Raw genomic sequence first — 18,790 nt, 5'->3', positions numbered from 1 at the left:
GGAATGAAAACTGACTGTGGCCACTGCTGAGTTTTCCAAATTTGCTGGCATATTGAGTGCAGCACTTTCACAGCATCATCTTTTAGGATTTGAAATAGCTCAACTGGAATTTCATCACCTCCACTAGCTTTGTTCCTAGTGATTCTTCCTAAGGCCCACCTGACTTCACATTCCAGGATATCTGGCTCCATCATGATTATCTGGGTGGTGAAGATCTTTTTTGTACCTCATTGCTAAAATAAGGCGTAACTTAAGAGCTATACGGTAAAAAAAAAATTCAATTATGTTTATATACTATTTTTCGCAGCAAATACTGCTATTCAGACGACCATCAAACTGCACAAACACATCCATGGAGACGTTCTCTTGATTTAAGAAATATGCCTTATATGTCCTAGGATGTGGTTTGTAGCCTCAGCATCTACACCATATCTGAGTGTTGGTAGCAAACTTCCGAAATGTACCGCAACCCCGAAGCCAAGTTGGAAGTGGGCATTCGAGGAGACACACCAAGGCGCTTGCGCAGTCCTGCGACCCGGAACTGCGGCAGGAAGCTACTGCGCACGCGCCAGGGACTCGTCCGCGATTGGCTGCGCCGAGGCGGGCGCCTTCAGATGCTCTGGCGTTGAGGGGTGTCACTGTCTACTCCGCGTAGTCCTGGCACCCGGGCCGTCGCTCCCTTCGGATTCTCGCCGGTGCGTCCCTGAAGCGGGGAGGCGTGTGAGGCTGTGACAGGCTGTAGGCTTGTGTGGGACAAAGACGCGAGAGGCGCCAGAGCGAGGCTCCGAAGGAGGCGGGAGGGCGGGAAGGCGGCGGCGTAGCGGCGGCCGCTTCCTGCGGGTCTGGGAGTGCTGATGGGCTCTCAAGTCTGAGGGGCGCTTGGCTGCCGGCCCTGGGGCGCTGGTGCCGGAGGGCGGGCCGCGGGGGCGCGTCTGTGGTGGGGAGGCCGCCAGGAGGCGACTGCGCGCGGGGGTGCCTCCGCTCTCGCCCTCCCGCTCACCTCCTGTGGCGCTTGGGTGTCTTTCTTCAGGATTCAGGTGTACTCTCCTGCGCGGCTTTAATTAGAATTAACTAAGTAATGGAAGAAGTTTTTTTTGTTTAGCGGGGCCACAAAAATCAAAGGAGCGACTTGAGTCACGAAGGGAAATAACGGTAACGCGTCTGCCTGCAACGGGGGAGACCCAGGTTCGATCCCTGGGTTAGGAAGATCCCTTGGAGAAGGAAATGACAACCCACTCCAGTATTCTTGCCTGGAAAATCCCATGGACAGAAGAGCATGGTGGGCTACAGTCCATGGGGTAGCAAAGAGTCGCACACGACTGAGCGACTTCACTTTCTTTCTTTCTAATGGAGTTGGAAGGCGGAAAGCACAAACAGCAGGGGAGGTGTGTTGTTGGTTCTTGGCTGTTGTATTTGCATTCTTGTATCCTAGAGGTTTGATGGTTCCCCTCCCACGCCCACTTCATAGCCAAACAGAATCCCTAGATTCTGGTCAAAATCTCCTTTGTCCAACTTCATCTTTTGCTAGACCCTCTCTCGGAACCTTCCTCAGCTCCAGTCTCCTAGAACATTATGTGCAAGACATCTAATTGTAATTATCATAGACAGTAACATTACAGATAACATTGAGTGTTTACTGTGTCACTCTTTATTCTAAGTACGTTCAGTTCAGTTCAGTCGCTCAGTCGTGTCCGACTCTTTGCGACCCCATGAATCATAGCATGCCAGGCCTCCCTGTCCATCACCAACTCCCGGAGTTCACTCAAACTCATGTCCATTGAGTCGGTGATGCCATCCAGCCATCTCATTCTCTGTCGTCCCCTTCTTCTCCCGCCCCCGATCCTTCCCAGTGTCAGAGTCTTTTCCAGTGAGTCAATTCATCGCATGAGGTGGCCAAAGTATTGGAGTTTCAGCTTTAGCATCAGTCCTTCCAATGAACACCCAGGATTGATCTCCCTTAGAATGGACTGGTTGGATCTCCTTGCAGTCCAAGGGACTCTAACCCCCCCAACCATCTTATGAATAATCATTATTATGTTGTCCTTGTATAGTTGCTAAGTCCTGTCCGACCCCATGGTGTGAAGCCTGCCATGCTCTTCTGTCCATGAGATTTCCCCCGGGGAAGAATAGTGGAGTGGGTTGCCATTTTCTTCTCCAGGGGCTTTTTCCCGACCGGCTTTTTCTTCTCCCTGGCTTTTTCCTGGGGTTGAAGTTGCATCTCCTGCATTGCAGGCGGATTCTTTACCACTGAGCCACCAGGGAAGCCCAAGAAGTTACGTAAACCGTTGACGATCAAATGATAGAAATGTCAGTCCATACTTGTATTTAGGCGTTTGCCTCAAAAACTGTATTCTTAACTGTTGCACAGTGCAGTGGATTAAATTGCCTGGTAATATAGGCCTTCTGATGTGTCATTAGCCTGGGTTTGCCACTTTACTTGGGAGAACAGAAATAGGTAGACATTGGAGAAGGAAATGGCAACCCACTCCAGTGTTCTTGCCTGGAGAATCCCAGGGACGGGGGAGCCTGGTGGGCTGCCGTCTATGGGGTCACACCGAGTCGGAGACGACTGAAGTGACTTAGCAGCAGCAGACTATAACTGATGTTAGAGCATCACAGCAGGGCTGCCAAATGGGTGTTATTTCTAGGGTCTGGGAAAGGGCTCAAATAGCACTAACTTAAGAAGTAATAAGGATTCAGAAACTTTTAGGGGGAAGTATACCAAAGCCTTTGACTGTGTGGATCACAATAAACTGGAAAATTCTGAAAGAGATGGGAATACCAGACCACCTGACCTGCCTCCTGGGAAATCTGTATGCAGGTCAGGAAGCAACAGTTAGAACTGGACATGGAACAACAGACTGGTTCCAAATAGGGAAAGGAGTATGTCAAGGCTGTATATTGTCACCCTGCTTATTTAACTTCTATGCAGAATACATCATGAGGAACGCTGGGTTGGAAGAAACACAAGCTGGAATCAAGATTGCCTGGAGAAATATCAATAGCCTTAGTGCAGATGACACCACCCTTACGGCAGAAAGTGACGAGGAACTAAATAGCCTCTTGATGAAAGTGAAAGAGGAGAGTGAAAAGGTTGGCTTGAAGCTCAACATTCAGAAAACAAAGATCATGGCATCCTGTCCCATCACTTCATGGCAAATAGATGGGGAAACAGTGGCTGACTTTATTTTTGGGGGCTCCAAAATCACTGCAGATGGTGACTGCAGCCATGAAATTAAAAGACGCTTATTCCTTGGAAGGACTTTGCGACCAACCTAGACAGCATATTAAAAAGCAGAGATATTACTTTGCCAACAAAGGTCTGTCTAGTCAAGGCTATGGTTTTTCCCATGGTCATGTATGGATGTGAGAGTTGGACTGTGAAGAGAGCTGATCGCCGAAGAATTGATGCTTTTGAACTGTGGTGTTGGAGAAGAGTCTTCAGAGTCCCTTGGACTGCAAGGAGATCCAACCAGTCCATCCTATAGGAGATCAGTCCTAGGTGTTCATTAAAGCGCTGATGTTGAAGCTGAAACTCCAATATTTTGGACACCTCATGCAAAGAGTTGACTCATTGAAAAAGACTCTGATGGGAGGGATTGGGGGCAGGAGGAGAAAGGGACGACAGAGGATGAGATGTCTGGATGGCATCACCGACTCAATAGACATGAACTTGGGTAAACTTCAGGAGTTCGTGATGGACAGGGAGGCCTGGCGTGCTGGGATTCGTGGGGTCACAAAAAGTCAGACACGACTGAGCGACTGAACTGATACTGATGCCTAGCGCTTTCTCAGTGGCACAGTGGTAAAGAATCCACCTGCCAAGCAGAGCTGTGGGTTCAGTCCTTGGATCAGGAAGCTCCTGTGAAGCATGAAATGGCAACCCTCTCCATATTTCTGCCTGGAAAATTCCATGGACAGAGGAGCCCGGGTGGTTACAGTCCATGGGGTTGCAAAGAGTAGGACACGACTGAGCACACAGACATAATGACATCTGCAGTTTAGTCTGAAAAGCATCATCAGCAAGTTAGATGGCTTGGTGGATGCCTAAGGGCATATATAAATGGCAGAGCTAGAAATCAAGCCAAGGCAGGCTGGCTCTAGAGTGTTTTCTTAATCCCCACTTTGCTGCTTTTCCCATACCTGCATACCCAAATTCATTAATATTTTCTTTATTTTACAGGATAAGGAGAAAGGTTGAAAAATTAGACATGACAGGACTTAGGTGTAGAAGAGTTTAAGGGTTTAAGATAGTGATTCTTAAAAGTGAGATTTAGGAGCACCAGTGGCAATGCTTTTGGCCGAGATATTTGGAGTCTTTAGAAATTGTCAACTGAGTCTTAATAAAGCCATTAGTGTGTTTAACTAAACCAGGGCGTTGAGAGGGATCAACGCAGTGAAAGTGGTGTAGAACTGGCCTGACTTGTTGAAGTGCCTAGCGAGTAAAATGGGTTCCTCAGATATTTTGAAATTTGAGGGGGAAATCTCAGGGTTCGGACAATCTTTTCCAAACAGGCTTTAGCTGCAAAAGATGTGGTAGATTGTCTGTAAGGGGGAAGGTTTCAGTCCAGTGTGAAAAATGTACAGACCATGACAAAAACATGTTTTTATCCATAAGATGAAAGAAGTTGTATGAAATCCATTTGCCAGACCTCTAAAGGTCCACTAGTCAGTTTAAAATATCTGGGAGAAGTACTTTCAGGTTTCTTGGGTTGTATTTAAAGTGAGGTAAGCACTTTTTTGTGGCCTTGTTAATATTTCCTCATAAACATTGATTCATGAACGCTATCATATTGTCAGTAGACCAAGTGGTATTATGTACAGTGCTTGCAGTAGCAGTTCAGTCGCGTCCTACTCTTTGCGACCCCATGAATCACAGCACGCCAGGCCTCCCTGTCCGTCACCAACTCCCGGAGTTCACTCAAACTCATGTCCATCGAGTCGGTGATGCCATCCAGCCATCTCACTCTCTGTTGTTCCCTTCTCCTCCCGCCCCCAATCCCTCCCAGCATCAGAGTCTTTTCCAGTGAGTCAACTTTTCGCATGAGGTGGCCAAAGTATTGCAGTTTCAGCTTTAGCATCAGTCCTTCCAGTGAACACCCAGGATTGATCTCCTTTAGAATGGACTTGTTGGATCTCCTTGCAGGCCAAGGGACTCTCAAGAGTCTTCTCCAACACCACAGTTCAAAAGCATCAATTCTTCGGCGATCAGCTTTCTTTACTTGTAGGGCATTAATTAATTTGGGGGCGGGATTTGAAGGATCTATTAGAATCTTGATGGGAGTGCATGTGTGCCTGCAAGCTTGCTAAGTCGCTTCAGTCATGTCTGACTATTTGCGACTCTCTGGACTGCAGCCTGCCAGGGTCCTCTGTCCTGGGGATTCTCCAGGCAAGAATGCTAGAATTCGTTGCCATGCCCTCCTCCTGAGTATCTTCCTGACCAGGGATCGAATTGGCAGGCAGGTTCTTTACCACTAGCGCCACTTGTAAATATATCCCTTGATGGGAGATGCACTGTGAATTTTGCCAACTTCAGGTATAGATTTTGCCCATAAGGAGGGTGGTAGCTGATTCAGTTGGGACAGATGATCTGTTTTCTGAATCAACTCTAGTATCATGAGAGATGAAGCAAATACAGATTGTCAAAGATAATTCCATTCACCTGGTTGGTTGCTTTACTACTGTAAAAACTCTAGAATTATTTACCCTTTGGGAGAAAGAAGTTCTGGCATGAGACTTTTCTAAAAAAGGATCAACCTAATAAGTGGGTTTGGGCAGAGAAACTAAGAGGAAAAGGGTGTGTGTCTCTCAAGCAGTCTAAACAAAAGGGTATGGATTCAGAGACAGGAATCTATTGAAGTTCACTAGAGATCCCCATGGTTTGAACTGTTGTAGTACTCTGAGGCAGAGACTCCTTTTTCTGGTGGTGTTGAACACTGAGAGTAAGGCTCTGATGTCCTTTAAGACTGGAAGAGACTCATCCTCAGTCTGGCAAATGTTTCTCCAAACTTTTAAGAGGAAGAATTGGAAAGAACCCCTGTAGTTTCTCAGAATCCCTTCATTGACAATTGGGATTATGTTGGAAAGGCTGGTTAGAGGGCTAATGGCACCTGAAAGTGCTTAAATTTATAAGTCTCTTTCCAGTGTCCTGACTGTTTGAAGTCGTAGCAAAACTAGGAGGGCTTTGGTTTCATTTAGGGTCTGGACTTGAATTTATTTACTGGACTTGAATATTAAAAATTTTGACAGGCTTTCTTTGAGGTGACTCATCTAGAGTGTGAAAGAGCTGGTTTGCTAGGTTAGCTAAATCTGGAATAGGCATAGTCTTCCATCCTATCCTGGTCCATTTTATTAGAAGAGAAAGGTCCTGGTTCAGCCCACTAATAGAGTTAAAAGCTACCTAGGTGGAATCAACATCTGAAGGAAAAAAAGAGTTTTTTAAAAAAACAATTTAAAGTTGGAATAGTTCTGAACAGATTCATCAGATTTTTGTGTGCAAGCCTGAATTTTGTTCAAATTAACAGTCTTTGCAAAAGTCTGTGAAAATGCCTGATGAAGTCACCTGGAGATTGCTTGAGCCTGACCATATAAGTTGGTGGACTGGTCTCCGGGTTGTAATTCTAGAGACCTTTCAGTATTTTCCAAGTTAGCATGTGTTGTTTTTTTTTTTTCCTGCCATGCTTGCATGGCTTGTGGAGTTTTAGTTTCCTGACCAGGGACTGAACCCCGGCCCTGACAGTGAGTGTACCCATTCCTAACCAGCTCACTGCCAGGGAATTCCTCCAAGTTAGCAGTTTTCATACAAGGTGGGCCTGACTTTGCTGACACACATATGAAGTAGCTGGTACAAGTTGGAGAAACCAGGCTGATAAGTTTGAATGACTATACTAAACTCCAATAGAAACCTGTGAGGATCTTTGTTTACTTTTGGAAAATCTTTGACTATTGCTTGTAGTTTTGCTTTAGTTTAGGGTTTATAAGAAACAAGAGTTTATCCTCTGGGTCCTCAGAAAGTTGAATTTTAAAAGGCGTGTTCTGATACGTTCAGAGGAAAAGGGGATAGGAGACTTTTAGTGAAAAAGGGAAATTCCACTGGAGAGTTATTATGGGAGAACTGAGGGTGTAGAGGAGGTGGAGGTGGTGTGGAAGGGAAGAGAGATGGTGCCAGAGGGCGGTTCTTAGCATGAGGGCCGAGGAAGAGGGGTGTGAGGATTTTGAAGCTTTTTTACCTTTCTTTATTTGCATCGGCTAAGATGTTATTTTGCAAAGAGACAATTTTAGGCTCCTGATAACATTTGGAAACCTCAGAATAGCAATCAAAATACTCATTTACTTCAGTTTGGGGAATTTTAGAACTATTATTGTCCAGTTTGGTTTTAAGAAAAGTAAGTTTGGGAATTTCACAAGTTCCTCCTAATGGCCATTGATGTTCTAAATTGCTTTTGGGTAGGTTGGTCCACGTAGCTGGAAATGTGCATGCAGAAGGACTATAGTTTTTAAACGTAAAATCGGCCGGAGTCCCTGTAGTGGTAGAGGGCACCCTCAAAATAATTCAGGTAACTGGGATCCCATTTCTCAGAGTTTTTCCTCTGGAGTGAAAGAATAAGTTTCAAAAGCCTAAACAACTCAAATACCTTGTAGGTCTAATACCAGCCAGTTTAAAGGGAACAGCCCAGTCCTGCAAGAGCCAAGTTAAAAGCTTCTCAGCAAAACTAGTAAAACAGCCTAAATCTGTGGGAGCAAGCCCAAAGGTTTAACAGTGCATTTCCACCAGAACAGTCCATTTCAAAGGGAATCTGGCCAAAGGCTGAACTGGCACATTTCTGGTAAAACAGCCCCTGTTCTAAAAGGACTCAAGCCTGGAGGCTAGTGCAGTTATAGTTGAAACAGCCTGCTTTTTTAAAGTGTCAGGCCAAAGTGCCAAATGAGTGCTCACAGACAGAACTAGGCCTTAAACAGAAAGAATGAGTTCCTGAAACAGATCCTGAATAAAACCTGGAGAGCTTCAAAACCCGAAGAGGATGTAAGCTCAGATCCAGGAGAAGACTTACCCTTGAGCCCCAGGGTTTGAGAAGAAGAGCAGTGGGCTCCAGTGGACGTGGTGTGGGTCCTGCACCTGTTTGCTCACCAGCCTTGGAGTCATCACGGGTCTTCTCTGGATCCCAGTCAGGGCTGCCAAACTGTTGACTTTCAACAAATAGACTGCCAGTTATTTCTCCGGGTAAAATGGGTTTACTCGGGATCAGCAAACAATTGCAGTTTGCGGTTTGCAGTCATGGTGAGCCATGTGCAAAACCTGCACACACAGGATAGGAGAACACTTTTATGGGTGGGGGGAGGAGTTGAGAAGGCTACTGTAGGACTTCCCTGGTAGTACAGTGGATATGAATTCGCCTGCCAGTGCAGGAAACATGGGTTCGATCCCTGGTCCAGGAAGATCCCACATGCTGTGAGGCAGCTAAGCCCCTGCAGCAGGACTACTGGAGCCCATTCGCTCTAGATCCTGTGCTCCCCGTCAGTAGAAGCCGTGCCAGTGAAGAGTTCATGCACCACAGGAAAGAGTAGCCCCCGCTCACTCACAGCATGGAGACTCAGCCAAACCAAAAATAAATGTAAAAGGCCTACAGTAAACAGAGGCCATTGGCGGAATTGAGAATTTGAAGTCTAGTGACTTTTCTTTCATTTTTTTTTTTTTTTTTGGGGGGGGGCGGGCCACACCCTGCGGCATGTGGGATTGTGGTTCCCTGACTGGAGTCTACCCTGACGCCTCCCCTCCACGCTCCTCCACAGTGGAAGTGCGGATTCCTAACCAGTGGATCACCAGGGAAGTCTCAGTAGTGACTTTTCATTGGCTGAGTTTTGACAGTTTTATTGGCTGCGTTTTTGCCAGGCCAGAAGAGGTTTCTTCTAACTGTTGGTCATTGCTCTCATCATGTACTAGGACAGCTTCTCCTTCTGGCCTCTGGTCTGTATTTTAGTTGAGATTTCTGTTAATTTTTGTACCACTGCTGATCTCTCAAACTATATCCAGACTGGTTATTTATCAGATACTCATGTATTTTGTCATTTTTACGTTGCTGAAAGTGGGAAAGGTCTAACCAGCAGTGATGGCATGTCCCAGCTTAATTGGCTGCAGTTCTTTTTTTCTTTGTAGAAAATTGGAAATACACAGTAAAGAAGTCAGGAGAAAATAAAAATTACTGGTACTTCTGACATCTAGATATAATGTTAATGTTGTGGCATGTGTTTTTCTAGTCTTTTAAAACTCTCTATAGATGTGTAATTTTCAGTTAGTAATTCAATGTGTACGCTTAGATGAGTTTTAACAAACTTGTAACCACATTGCAATATGATGGAGCTTACCTTGATCACACCCGAAAGTTAGTCCCCCATGCCCCTTTGCATTCTAGTCTTTAGCACAAACTCACATACTATTTTTTTGTCTTTTTCTTTTGTAACATTGAAATGTTGCTGAACATGTTTGGTATCCATTTGTGAAATTAAAATTTACTGTTTTTAGAGCAGTTTTAGGTTTAGCAAAGTGGAGGGAGATGTTTTAGGTTTGCAGCATTAGGTTTAGGTGGAGATGTCCCATGTACCCCTGCCTTCCCTTGTTATCAGCATCCCTCACCAGAATGGTACATTTGTTACCGTTGACACACATAAGTACCCAGAGTCCATAGTTTACATTAGGATTCATTCTTGGCCTTGTACATTTTGTGCATTTGGACAAACATGTAATGACATGTATCCACCATTAGGGCGTTATAAACTATACTTTCTCTGCCTTAAAAAGTTTTGTGGTCTACCTTTTCATCTCTGCCCCTCCCCTAACCCTTGGCAACCACTGATCTTTTTACTCCGTACTTTTGCCTCTGTGGTTTTCTAGGATGTCACATAGTTGGAATTATATAATATGGAGCCTTTTCAGATTGGCTTCTTTCATTTAGTAATATGCACTATGGTTCCTCCATGTCTTTTCATAGCTTGACAGCTCTTTTTGTTTTCTTTCTTTCTTTTTTTTTGTTAAGTGTTGAGTAACATTCCATGGTCTGAATGCACCGCAGTTTGTTTATTCATTCACCTGAGTGCTTGGTTGCTTTCAAGTTTTGGCAATAATGAATAAAGTTGTGGTAAAACATTTTTATGCAGGTTTTTTCAACTCTTTGTTGAAAGGAGTTTATCCTATGATAAAAATATGTTCAATTTTGTAAGAAAGTGCCAGAATGTCTTCCAAAGTGGCTGTACCATTTTGCATTCCCACCAGGAATGAATGAAAATTCCTATTGCCCCACATCCTCACTGGCATTTGGTATTGTCTGTTTTGGATTTTCTTCATTTTTGATGACATATGATGTGGAGCGTCTTTCCATGTGCTTATTTGCTATTTGTCTATCTTTTGTGATATGTCTTTTAAGATCTTTGGCCCACTTTTTAACTGGGTTGTTCTCTTATTGTTGAGTTTTAAGATTTCTTTGTATATTTTGGATAATAGTCCTTTATCAGATGCACCTTTTGCAGGTATTTTCTCCTAGTGTGGCTTGTCTTTTCATTACCTTGAGATTGTCTTTGCAAAGCACAAGTTTTAAATTTTAATGAAATCTAGCTTATCAGTTATCTCTTTCATGGGATTGTTCCTTGATGTTGTAGCTAAAAAGTCATCACCATTCCCAAGGTCATCTAGATTTTCTTCTGTATTATTTTCTAGGAGTATTTTTGCTTTGTGTTTTACATGTAAGCCTATGCTTCATTTTAAGTTAATTATTCTGAAGAGTAAAGTCTTGTTTCTATGTTCATTTTCTTTGCATGTGTGCATGCATGCTAATTCATTTTAGTTGTGTCTGAGTCTTTGCGATCCTATGGAGTGTAGCCTGCCAGTGAGTTGCTCAGTCGTGTCCAACCCTATGCGATCTCATGGACTGCAGCACGCCAGGCCTGCCTGTCCTTCACCATCTCCCGGAGTTTGCTCAAACTCATGTACATTGAATCGGTGATGTCATCCAACCATCTCATCCTCTGTTGTCTCTTTCTCCTTCTGCCTTCAATCTTTCCCAGCATCAGGGTCTTTTCCAGTGAGTCAGCTCTTTGCATCAGGTGGCCAGAGTATTGGAACTTAAGCATCAATCCTTCCAATGAATATTCAGGGTTGATTTCCTTCAATATTAAATGGTTTGATCTTGCTGTCCACGGGACTCTCAAGAATCTTCTCTAGCATCACAGTTCAAAAACATCAATTCAGCCAACATTTGCTGAATCATATAGAAAGCAAGGGAATTCCAGAAAAACATCTACCTCTGTTTCATTGACTTCGCTGAAGCCTTTGACTGTGTCAGTTCAGTTCAGTCGCGCAGTTGTGTCCGACTCTTTGCGACCCCATGAATCACAGCACGCCAGGCCTCCCTGTCCATCACCAACTCCCGGAGTTCACTCAAACTCATGTCCACAGAGTCGGTGATGCCATCCAGCCATCTCATTCTCTGTCGTCCCCTTCTCCTCCCGCCCCCAGTCCTTCCCAGCATCAGAGTCTTTTCCAGTGAGTCAACTCGTCGCATGAGGTGGCCAAAGTATTGAAGTCTCAGCTTTAGCATCAGTCCTTCCAATGAACACCCAGGATTGATCTCCTTTAGAATGGACTGGTTGGATCTCCTTGCAGTCCAAGGGACTGTGTAGATCATAATAAACTATGGAACACTTTTAAACGGGTGGGAATACCAGACCATCTTACTTGTCGCCTGAGAAACCTGTATGCAGGTCAAGAAGCAACAGAACCTTATTTACAACAATTTACTGGTTCAAAATTGAAAAAGTGGTATGACAAAGCTGTTTATTTTCACACTGTTTATTTAACTTATATGCAAAGCACATCTTGTGAAATGCTGGGCTGGACGAGTTACAAGCTGGAATCAAGATTGCCAGGAGAAATATCAACAGCCTCAGATATGAAAATAATACCACTTTAACGACAAAGTGAAGAACTTAAGAGCCTCTTGATGAGGGTGAAAGAGGAGAGTAAAAAAGCTTAAAACTCAGTATTAAAAAAGACTTAAGATTGTGGCATCTGGTCCTGTCAGTTCATGGCAAATAGAAGGGAAGAAGGGGGAATCAGTGACAGATTTCCTCTTCTTATCCTCTAAAATAACTATGGATGGTGATTGCAGCCGTGAAATTAGAAGACGATTGCTTCTTGGCAGGAAAATTGACAAACTTAGATAGTGTATTAAAAAGTAAAGACAACACTTTACTGACGAAAGTCTGTATAGTCAAGGTCTTTCCAGTAGTTGTGTATGAATGTGTGAGCTGAACCATAAAGTAGGCAGAGTGCTGAAGAATCGATGCTTTTGAACTGCGACGGTGGAGAAGACTCTTGAGAGCCCCTTGGACAGCATGTGGATCAAAATGGTAAATCTTAAAGAAATCAACCCTGAATATTCATTGGAAGGACTGATGCTGAAGCTCCAATACTTCCCACCTGATGGAAAGAGCCGATTCATTGAAAAAGACCCTGATGCTGGGAAAGATTGAAGGCAGAAGAGGAGGGCAACAGAGGATGAGATGGTTGGATGGCATCACCGACACAATGGACATGGGTTTGGGTGGACTCCGGGAGTTAGTGATGGACAGGGAGGCCTGGTGTGCTTGTGGGCTCTAGAGGGTGGGCTCAGTAATTGTGGCACTCAGGCTTTTAGTTGCTTTCAGTGACATGTGGAATCTTCCCAGACCAGAGATTGAACCCGTGTTCCTTGCACTGGCATGTGATTCTTAACCACTGGACCACCAGTGGTTCAATATCTCTTCATTTATTTAGTTCTTTGATTTTGCTCAGCAGAGTTTTTATAGTTTTTCCTTATATAGATCTTGTACATGCTTTGTTGCTCCTGCTGCTGCTGCTAAGTCGCTTCAGTCGTGACCGACTCTGTGTGACCCCATGGACTGCAGCCTACCAGGTTCCTCCATCCATGGGATTTTCCAGGCAAGAGTACTGGAGTGGGTTGTCATTGCCCTCTCCACATGCTTTGTCAGATTACCCTTAAATATTTCATTTTTTGTGGAGTGCTAATGTAAATGGTACTGTGTTTTTAAATTCAAATTCCACTTATTGCTGATATGTTGGAAAATATTTGATTTTTGAGTTTTAATCTTGTATTTTTGCAACTTTGCTAAAATTGCTGTTTTTAGCCATTTTTTATTTGATGTATAAAAAAGTTTCTCATATCATTAAACATTCTTTTAAAATGTGATCCCCACCGCCACCCCCCATTCATGGCTGTAGAATTATTTATATAACAAATAGTGAATGCTTTCTTGTGTTGGTACTGACAATATACTGATGATTGGAAGGTAAGACTTTGTGCCTGATCCAGGAGTTTACCACTTGGGGGGATTAATAGGCAGTTTCATTACAGTGTGAAAAGTGCTTGGGTAGTAGACGCATAGGAAGGATCTCTAATCCAGTCTTGGGGGAGATGAAGGCCGCTCATAATTAAGGGTCCTAAAGGATAAGTTGAAATTCATCAGGCAAAGAAAAATGGGTAAAGGCTGTATCAGAGACCCAGCACTGTGTAGGGAGTTTTTTCAAAGACCTAAAGGCAAAGAGAACATGGCTCGTTTGGGAAATTGCAGGACTACATTTTAGTCATGTAGGAAGAGAGTGTGTTCTATTTTATCCAGTACTCTGTTGTAGATATTTAAATTTTCCTTTTTCTCCTACTATAATATTGGCATGAAAACCTTATACATAATTCTTTGAGTATATCTTTGCTAATTCCTTAGGGTAAATTTCCAGAAGTGTGATGTCTGGGTTAAACAAATTATTTTGGTAGCTATGTACATCCTTGTTGATGCCTTATCTTGTGTACCGTTTGGTGAGATTGCTTTAAATAAGAGTGCTTGCTGATGTCCATTGCAGAAGCATGATGTATGCTTGTAATGTTCTCGTCTTTTATCTGTCTCACCGGTCCTGTCCTAATGGAAATAACATCGAGCAAAAGTTTGGAAACATAGTTCTTGTCTCTTGATTATTTATTTAAAATACCTCACTGCTTTAAAAGGAAATAGAATAGTAAAAATTGAACTCTAAATGTATTCTTTCAATTGCCAGGATTTTATTCACTCTTTCAAAAGTATTTATTAGTGATTATCATGTATCTGACTTTGTGGTTGATGCTGCTTACAGAATGGTTAAGAAAACAATGATTGCTACCCGCATGCAGTTTATGGATTGGTGGAATAAGAAAAAAGCAGCATGCTTAATATATGTATGTGAATAATTATGTTTTCTTTGATTTTGAAACTACTCTCTAAATTACATTTAAAGCTTTTTTGTTGTTATCTATAGTTTTATCAAAATTGGTACAATATATGTTCAGGTTTGTACCATATATTTTGAATCTTAATACATTTCAAAAGCGTTTTGTGATGGAAAATAAAATGTTACCAACTGTTGAATTTGTTTTCTAAGGCTTTTTACAGGCTTATTCCCTTATATTTTTAAAGATGTCATGATTATAGTGATGATATATTTGGAGGTAATTCTAACCAGACTTCTGATGAAATGACTCTTGGGTATTTTTCAGGTTAATACTGCTAAATATGAGACGATCAGCAGCACCAAGTCAGTTGCAAGGGAATCCCTTCAAAAAACCAAAGTTTATATCACCAGCAAGAAGTCATCCAAGTCCTAATGAAGAGGTTGCAAAACTGAACTCAGATATAAAGTTATTTGAGGTAAAAAACAAAACAAAACACAACAGTAGTGGAAGCCTAATGTAGAGAAACATGTATTTTAAAAAACTGCCGTTTAAACAGTTAGCAGTGTCCTAAAATGCCTATAGGAATTTTCAGTATCTCTGATAAATTCTTCTAAAAACCTTAGACTTAATGGCTAACTATATATATTTGAAGGAATGGCATAAAGTAAACTTGGTTTAGGTCTATAAATAAACTTTTGGTAACAGTGAAAAATACCTCCACAAGGGAAGGGGTGGAGATTCTTGTTCAAGAAAAAAAGTTATTCCGGATCAGTGTTCTTTTTAAAGGTACCGTGTAAGTAAATGAAAACTTTGGATAAGGTAATTTAAAGAGAAAACATACATAAATGTTTTATATCACTGTTACGGAAACTTCCTTTCCTTTTTTCTTATAAAAAGTAAGTGCTCAAAACAGTCTTAATATATATTTTTTGCTACTAAGATGAAGGATTATTTAAGTCTTAGGTATAATAGAAGGTTTATAAAGATTATATAGAGCATACATAAAATGGACAGTCCACACTTTGGCTACTCTACAGTTCTCTGATTTATATTCTGGAGATTGAAATCTACTAATATTTTTTCTTTTTTTTATTATGTCAAAATATATATAGCATAAAATTTGCCATTTTACCATTTTTAAGTGTGCAAGTAAGTGGCATTAATTACATTTTCTTTATTGTTCGATAATCACCATTTTCTGTGTTCGAAACTTTTCATTACACAGAAACTTTGTAACCATTAGGCAGTAATTCCCTATTCTCCCTTCCCTTGTCATCACTGCACTTTCTGTCTCCATGAATTTGATTACTCTAGGTACCTCATATTTAAGTGGAATCATAAATATTTGTCCTCTTGTGTCTGGCTTATTTCACTTAGCCTATGTTTTCTGGGATCATCCATGTTGTAGTAGGTGTGAACATCAGCGCTTTATGTGATTAGTAATACTCAGTTGTTTGAGTTGTTCAGTCGTTCAGTCGTGTCCAACTCTCTGCGACCCCATGGACTGCAGCACACCAGGCCTCCCTGTCCCTCACCAACTCCCAGAGCTTACCCAAACTCATCTCCATTGAGTCGGTGATGCCAGCCAACCATCTCATCCTCTGTCATCCCCTTCTTCTCCTACCTTCAATCTTTCCCAGCATCAGGGTCTTTTCAAATGAGTTGGCTCTTGCATCAGGTGGCCAAAGGATTGGGGTTTCAGCTTCAACATCAGTCCTTCCAATGAACACTCAGGACTCATCTCCTTTAGGATGGACTGGTTGGATCTCCTCTCAAGAGTTTTCTCCAACACCACAGTTCAAAAGCATTAATTCTTCGGTGCTCAGCTTTCTTTATAGTCCAACTCTCACATCCATACATGACCACTGGAAAAAACATAGCCTTGACTAGATGGACCTTTGTTGGCAAAGTAATGTCTCTACTTTTTAATATGCTGTCTAGGTTGGTCATGGCTTTTCTTCCAAGGAGCAAGCGTCTTTTAATTTCATGGCTGCAGTCACCATTTGCAGTGATTTTGGAGCCCCCAGAAATAAAGTCAGCCACTGTTTCTACTGTTTCCCCATTTATTTGCCATGAAGTGATTGGACCAGATGTCATGATCTTAGTTTTCTGAATGTTGATTAAATTGTGTGTGTGTGTGTATATATGTATACACATACACCATATTTTATTCATTCATTCATTGATAGATCCTTGGTTTGTTTCTACTTTTTTTCTGTTATGAATAATGCTGATATGAACATTGGCATACATGTTTCTGTTTAGGTACCTGCTTTTAGTTCTCTTGTATATATATATACCCAAGAGTGGAATTGCTAAATGATACAGTAATTCTATGTTTAGTTTTTAAGGTCCTACCAAATTGTTTTCCATAGGTACTGAACCATTTTACATTCCCACCAATGATGTGTGAGGGTTCCAATTTCTCCACATCCTTAGCAACACTGGTTATTTTGATTTTGTTGCTATTTTTTTCATTATGGCCATCCTTGTTGTTGTGAAGTGGTGTTCCACTGTGGTCTTGATTTGCATTTTCCTAATGACTAGTAATTCTGAGCATTTTTTCATGTGCTTATTGACCATATGCTTATCTTCTATGGAGAAATGTCTTTTCACATCCTTTGAGGCTTTTAACTGGTTTTTTGTCTTTTTGTTGTTGAAAACATCTACTCATTCTTGACTCTGTTTTTTGGTCTGCATCTGTTTGTTTTATCTGACATTCCTTTAGAATTCTGGCCACAAAAAAAGGAGAAAGCTATGTAAACATAGTTTTTCATTTTAAATATGGTTTCTTTTTATAAAAGCAACTTTGTTTAAATTAAATGCACATACCTGTAATCTACCTACTACAATTCAACTGTATTTCGTATGGTCAGAGTTGTGCAATGATCACCAAAATCAGTTTCAGACCATTTTAATCATTCCAGAAAGTGAGAGACCTCACACACATCAACCCATCCAAATCCCTCAGCCCTTTGTAATCACTAATATACTTTCTGTTTTATGTATTTATCTATTATGAACATTTCATATAAATAGAGTCATACAACATGTAGCCTTTTATGACTCACTGTTTTCAGTTTCATAGTGTTTTTTAAGGCTCGTCTGTATTGTGGCATGTATCAGTAATTTATTTCTTTTTATTGCTGAATGTATTCGTTTCCTATTGCTGCTGTAACAAATTACCAGAAATTTAGTGACTAAAACAATGCAAATGTATTATCTTATAGTTCTGTAAGTCAGGAGCTCAACGTGGGTCACATTGGGCTAAGATCAAGGTGTTGGCAGGGTTGCATTTATTTCTGGAGGTTTTAAGAGTGTTTCCTTTCCCTTTTATAGTTTCTACAGGCCACCTGCAATCCTGGTGGCCCCCTTCTTATTTCTTTGAAAATTGGTAGTGGCAGTTTGATTCCTTTTATTGGCATCTTTTTGGTTCTCTGAAACTGGAAGTCATTTGGTTAGATTGGGCTGCCCTGGATAACTCAGGACAGTCTCTCTATTTCAAGGTCCTTAACCTTAATTGCATCTGCAAAGTCTCTTTTGGCACATAAGGTAACATTTCCGCAGGTTCTGGGAATTAGGGTATGGATCTTTGCGGGGCATTATTCTGCTTACCACACTGAGTAATATACCATATTATTCCATCTGTCGGTTGATGGATGTTTGAGTTCTTTCTATTTTTAAAATTTATTAGGCATTATGAATAATGCTGATGAATATTCATGTGTAAATTGTTGTATAGACATATATTTTCATTTCTCTTGGGTGCATTCTTAGGATGGAATTGCTGGGTCATATAATAATTCTGTGGTTAACCTTTTAATGCCATGGTGGCTGTACTGTTTCATTCCCATCATTAATGTATGAGGTTTCAGTCCTCCACATGTTTATCAACTCTTATTATTATCTATTTGATTATAACCGTACTATGGATGAAGTGGTATCTGACTTGGGGTTTTGATTTACTTTTCCTTGATGGCTAATGTTGAGCATTTTTGTATGTGCTTATTAGCCATTTGTATATCTCTTTTGGAGAATTGTTTATTCAGATCCTATTTTTTTAAGTTGGATTATTTGCTTTTTATTGCAGAGTTGTAAGAGTTCTGTATAGGTTCTAAACATAGGTGCCTTATCAGCTATATGATTTGCAAGTATTTTCACCTATGTTGTTGATTACCTTTCACTTTCTTGATTTCGTCTGTAGCACGAACGTTTTAAATTTTGACGAAGTCCAGTTTATCTGGGTTTTTCTTTTTTGGTGTTGGCAGTACTTGTGATTTTAGTGTTGTATCTGAGAAGGTCATGAAGATTTACTGTGTTTTCTTATAAGAGTTTTATAGTTTTAATTCTTCCATTTCAGTCTATGACTCATTTTGAAATGGTTTTAATGTATGGTGTAAGGTAGGAATCCAGTTTTATCATTTTACATGTGGATATCTAATTGGGTTCCAGGACCATTTTATGAAAAGACTGTTTTTTCCTCCATTGAATCATTTGACACCCTTGTCTTTAGGTTTATTTTCTGATGGAGGTTCTAAGGA

At 41.4% G+C, this 18,790-nt stretch overlaps 1 protein-coding gene across 2 annotated transcripts in view; it reads left to right on the top strand.

The window, feature by feature from the left end:
- The first annotated feature begins 580 nt into the window (after nucleotides 1–580).
- Nucleotides 581–18,790, top strand: part of LOC129560125 (DNA repair and recombination protein RAD54B) — a 110,347-nt gene continuing 92,137 nt past the window's right edge. For both annotated transcript variants that reach the window (XM_088844670.1, XM_055432041.2), the window contains exons 1-2: nucleotides 581–695; nucleotides 14,574–14,724. In XM_088844670.1, coding sequence (XP_088700796.1) covers nucleotides 14,590–14,724 — 135 coding nt within the window. In that variant the 5' untranslated portion in view covers nucleotides 581–695; nucleotides 14,574–14,589. The remainder of the gene's footprint in view (nucleotides 696–14,573; nucleotides 14,725–18,790) is intronic.

This window comes from Moschus berezovskii, chromosome 16, assembly GCF_049115385.1.
Source record: "Moschus berezovskii isolate FMDL1 chromosome 16, NW_MosBer_1.0, whole genome shotgun sequence".
NCBI lineage: Eukaryota > Metazoa > Chordata > Mammalia > Artiodactyla > Moschidae > Moschus > Moschus berezovskii.
The sequence above is the reverse complement of the archived record's forward strand: the minus strand, read 5'-3'. Positions and strand labels throughout refer to the sequence as shown.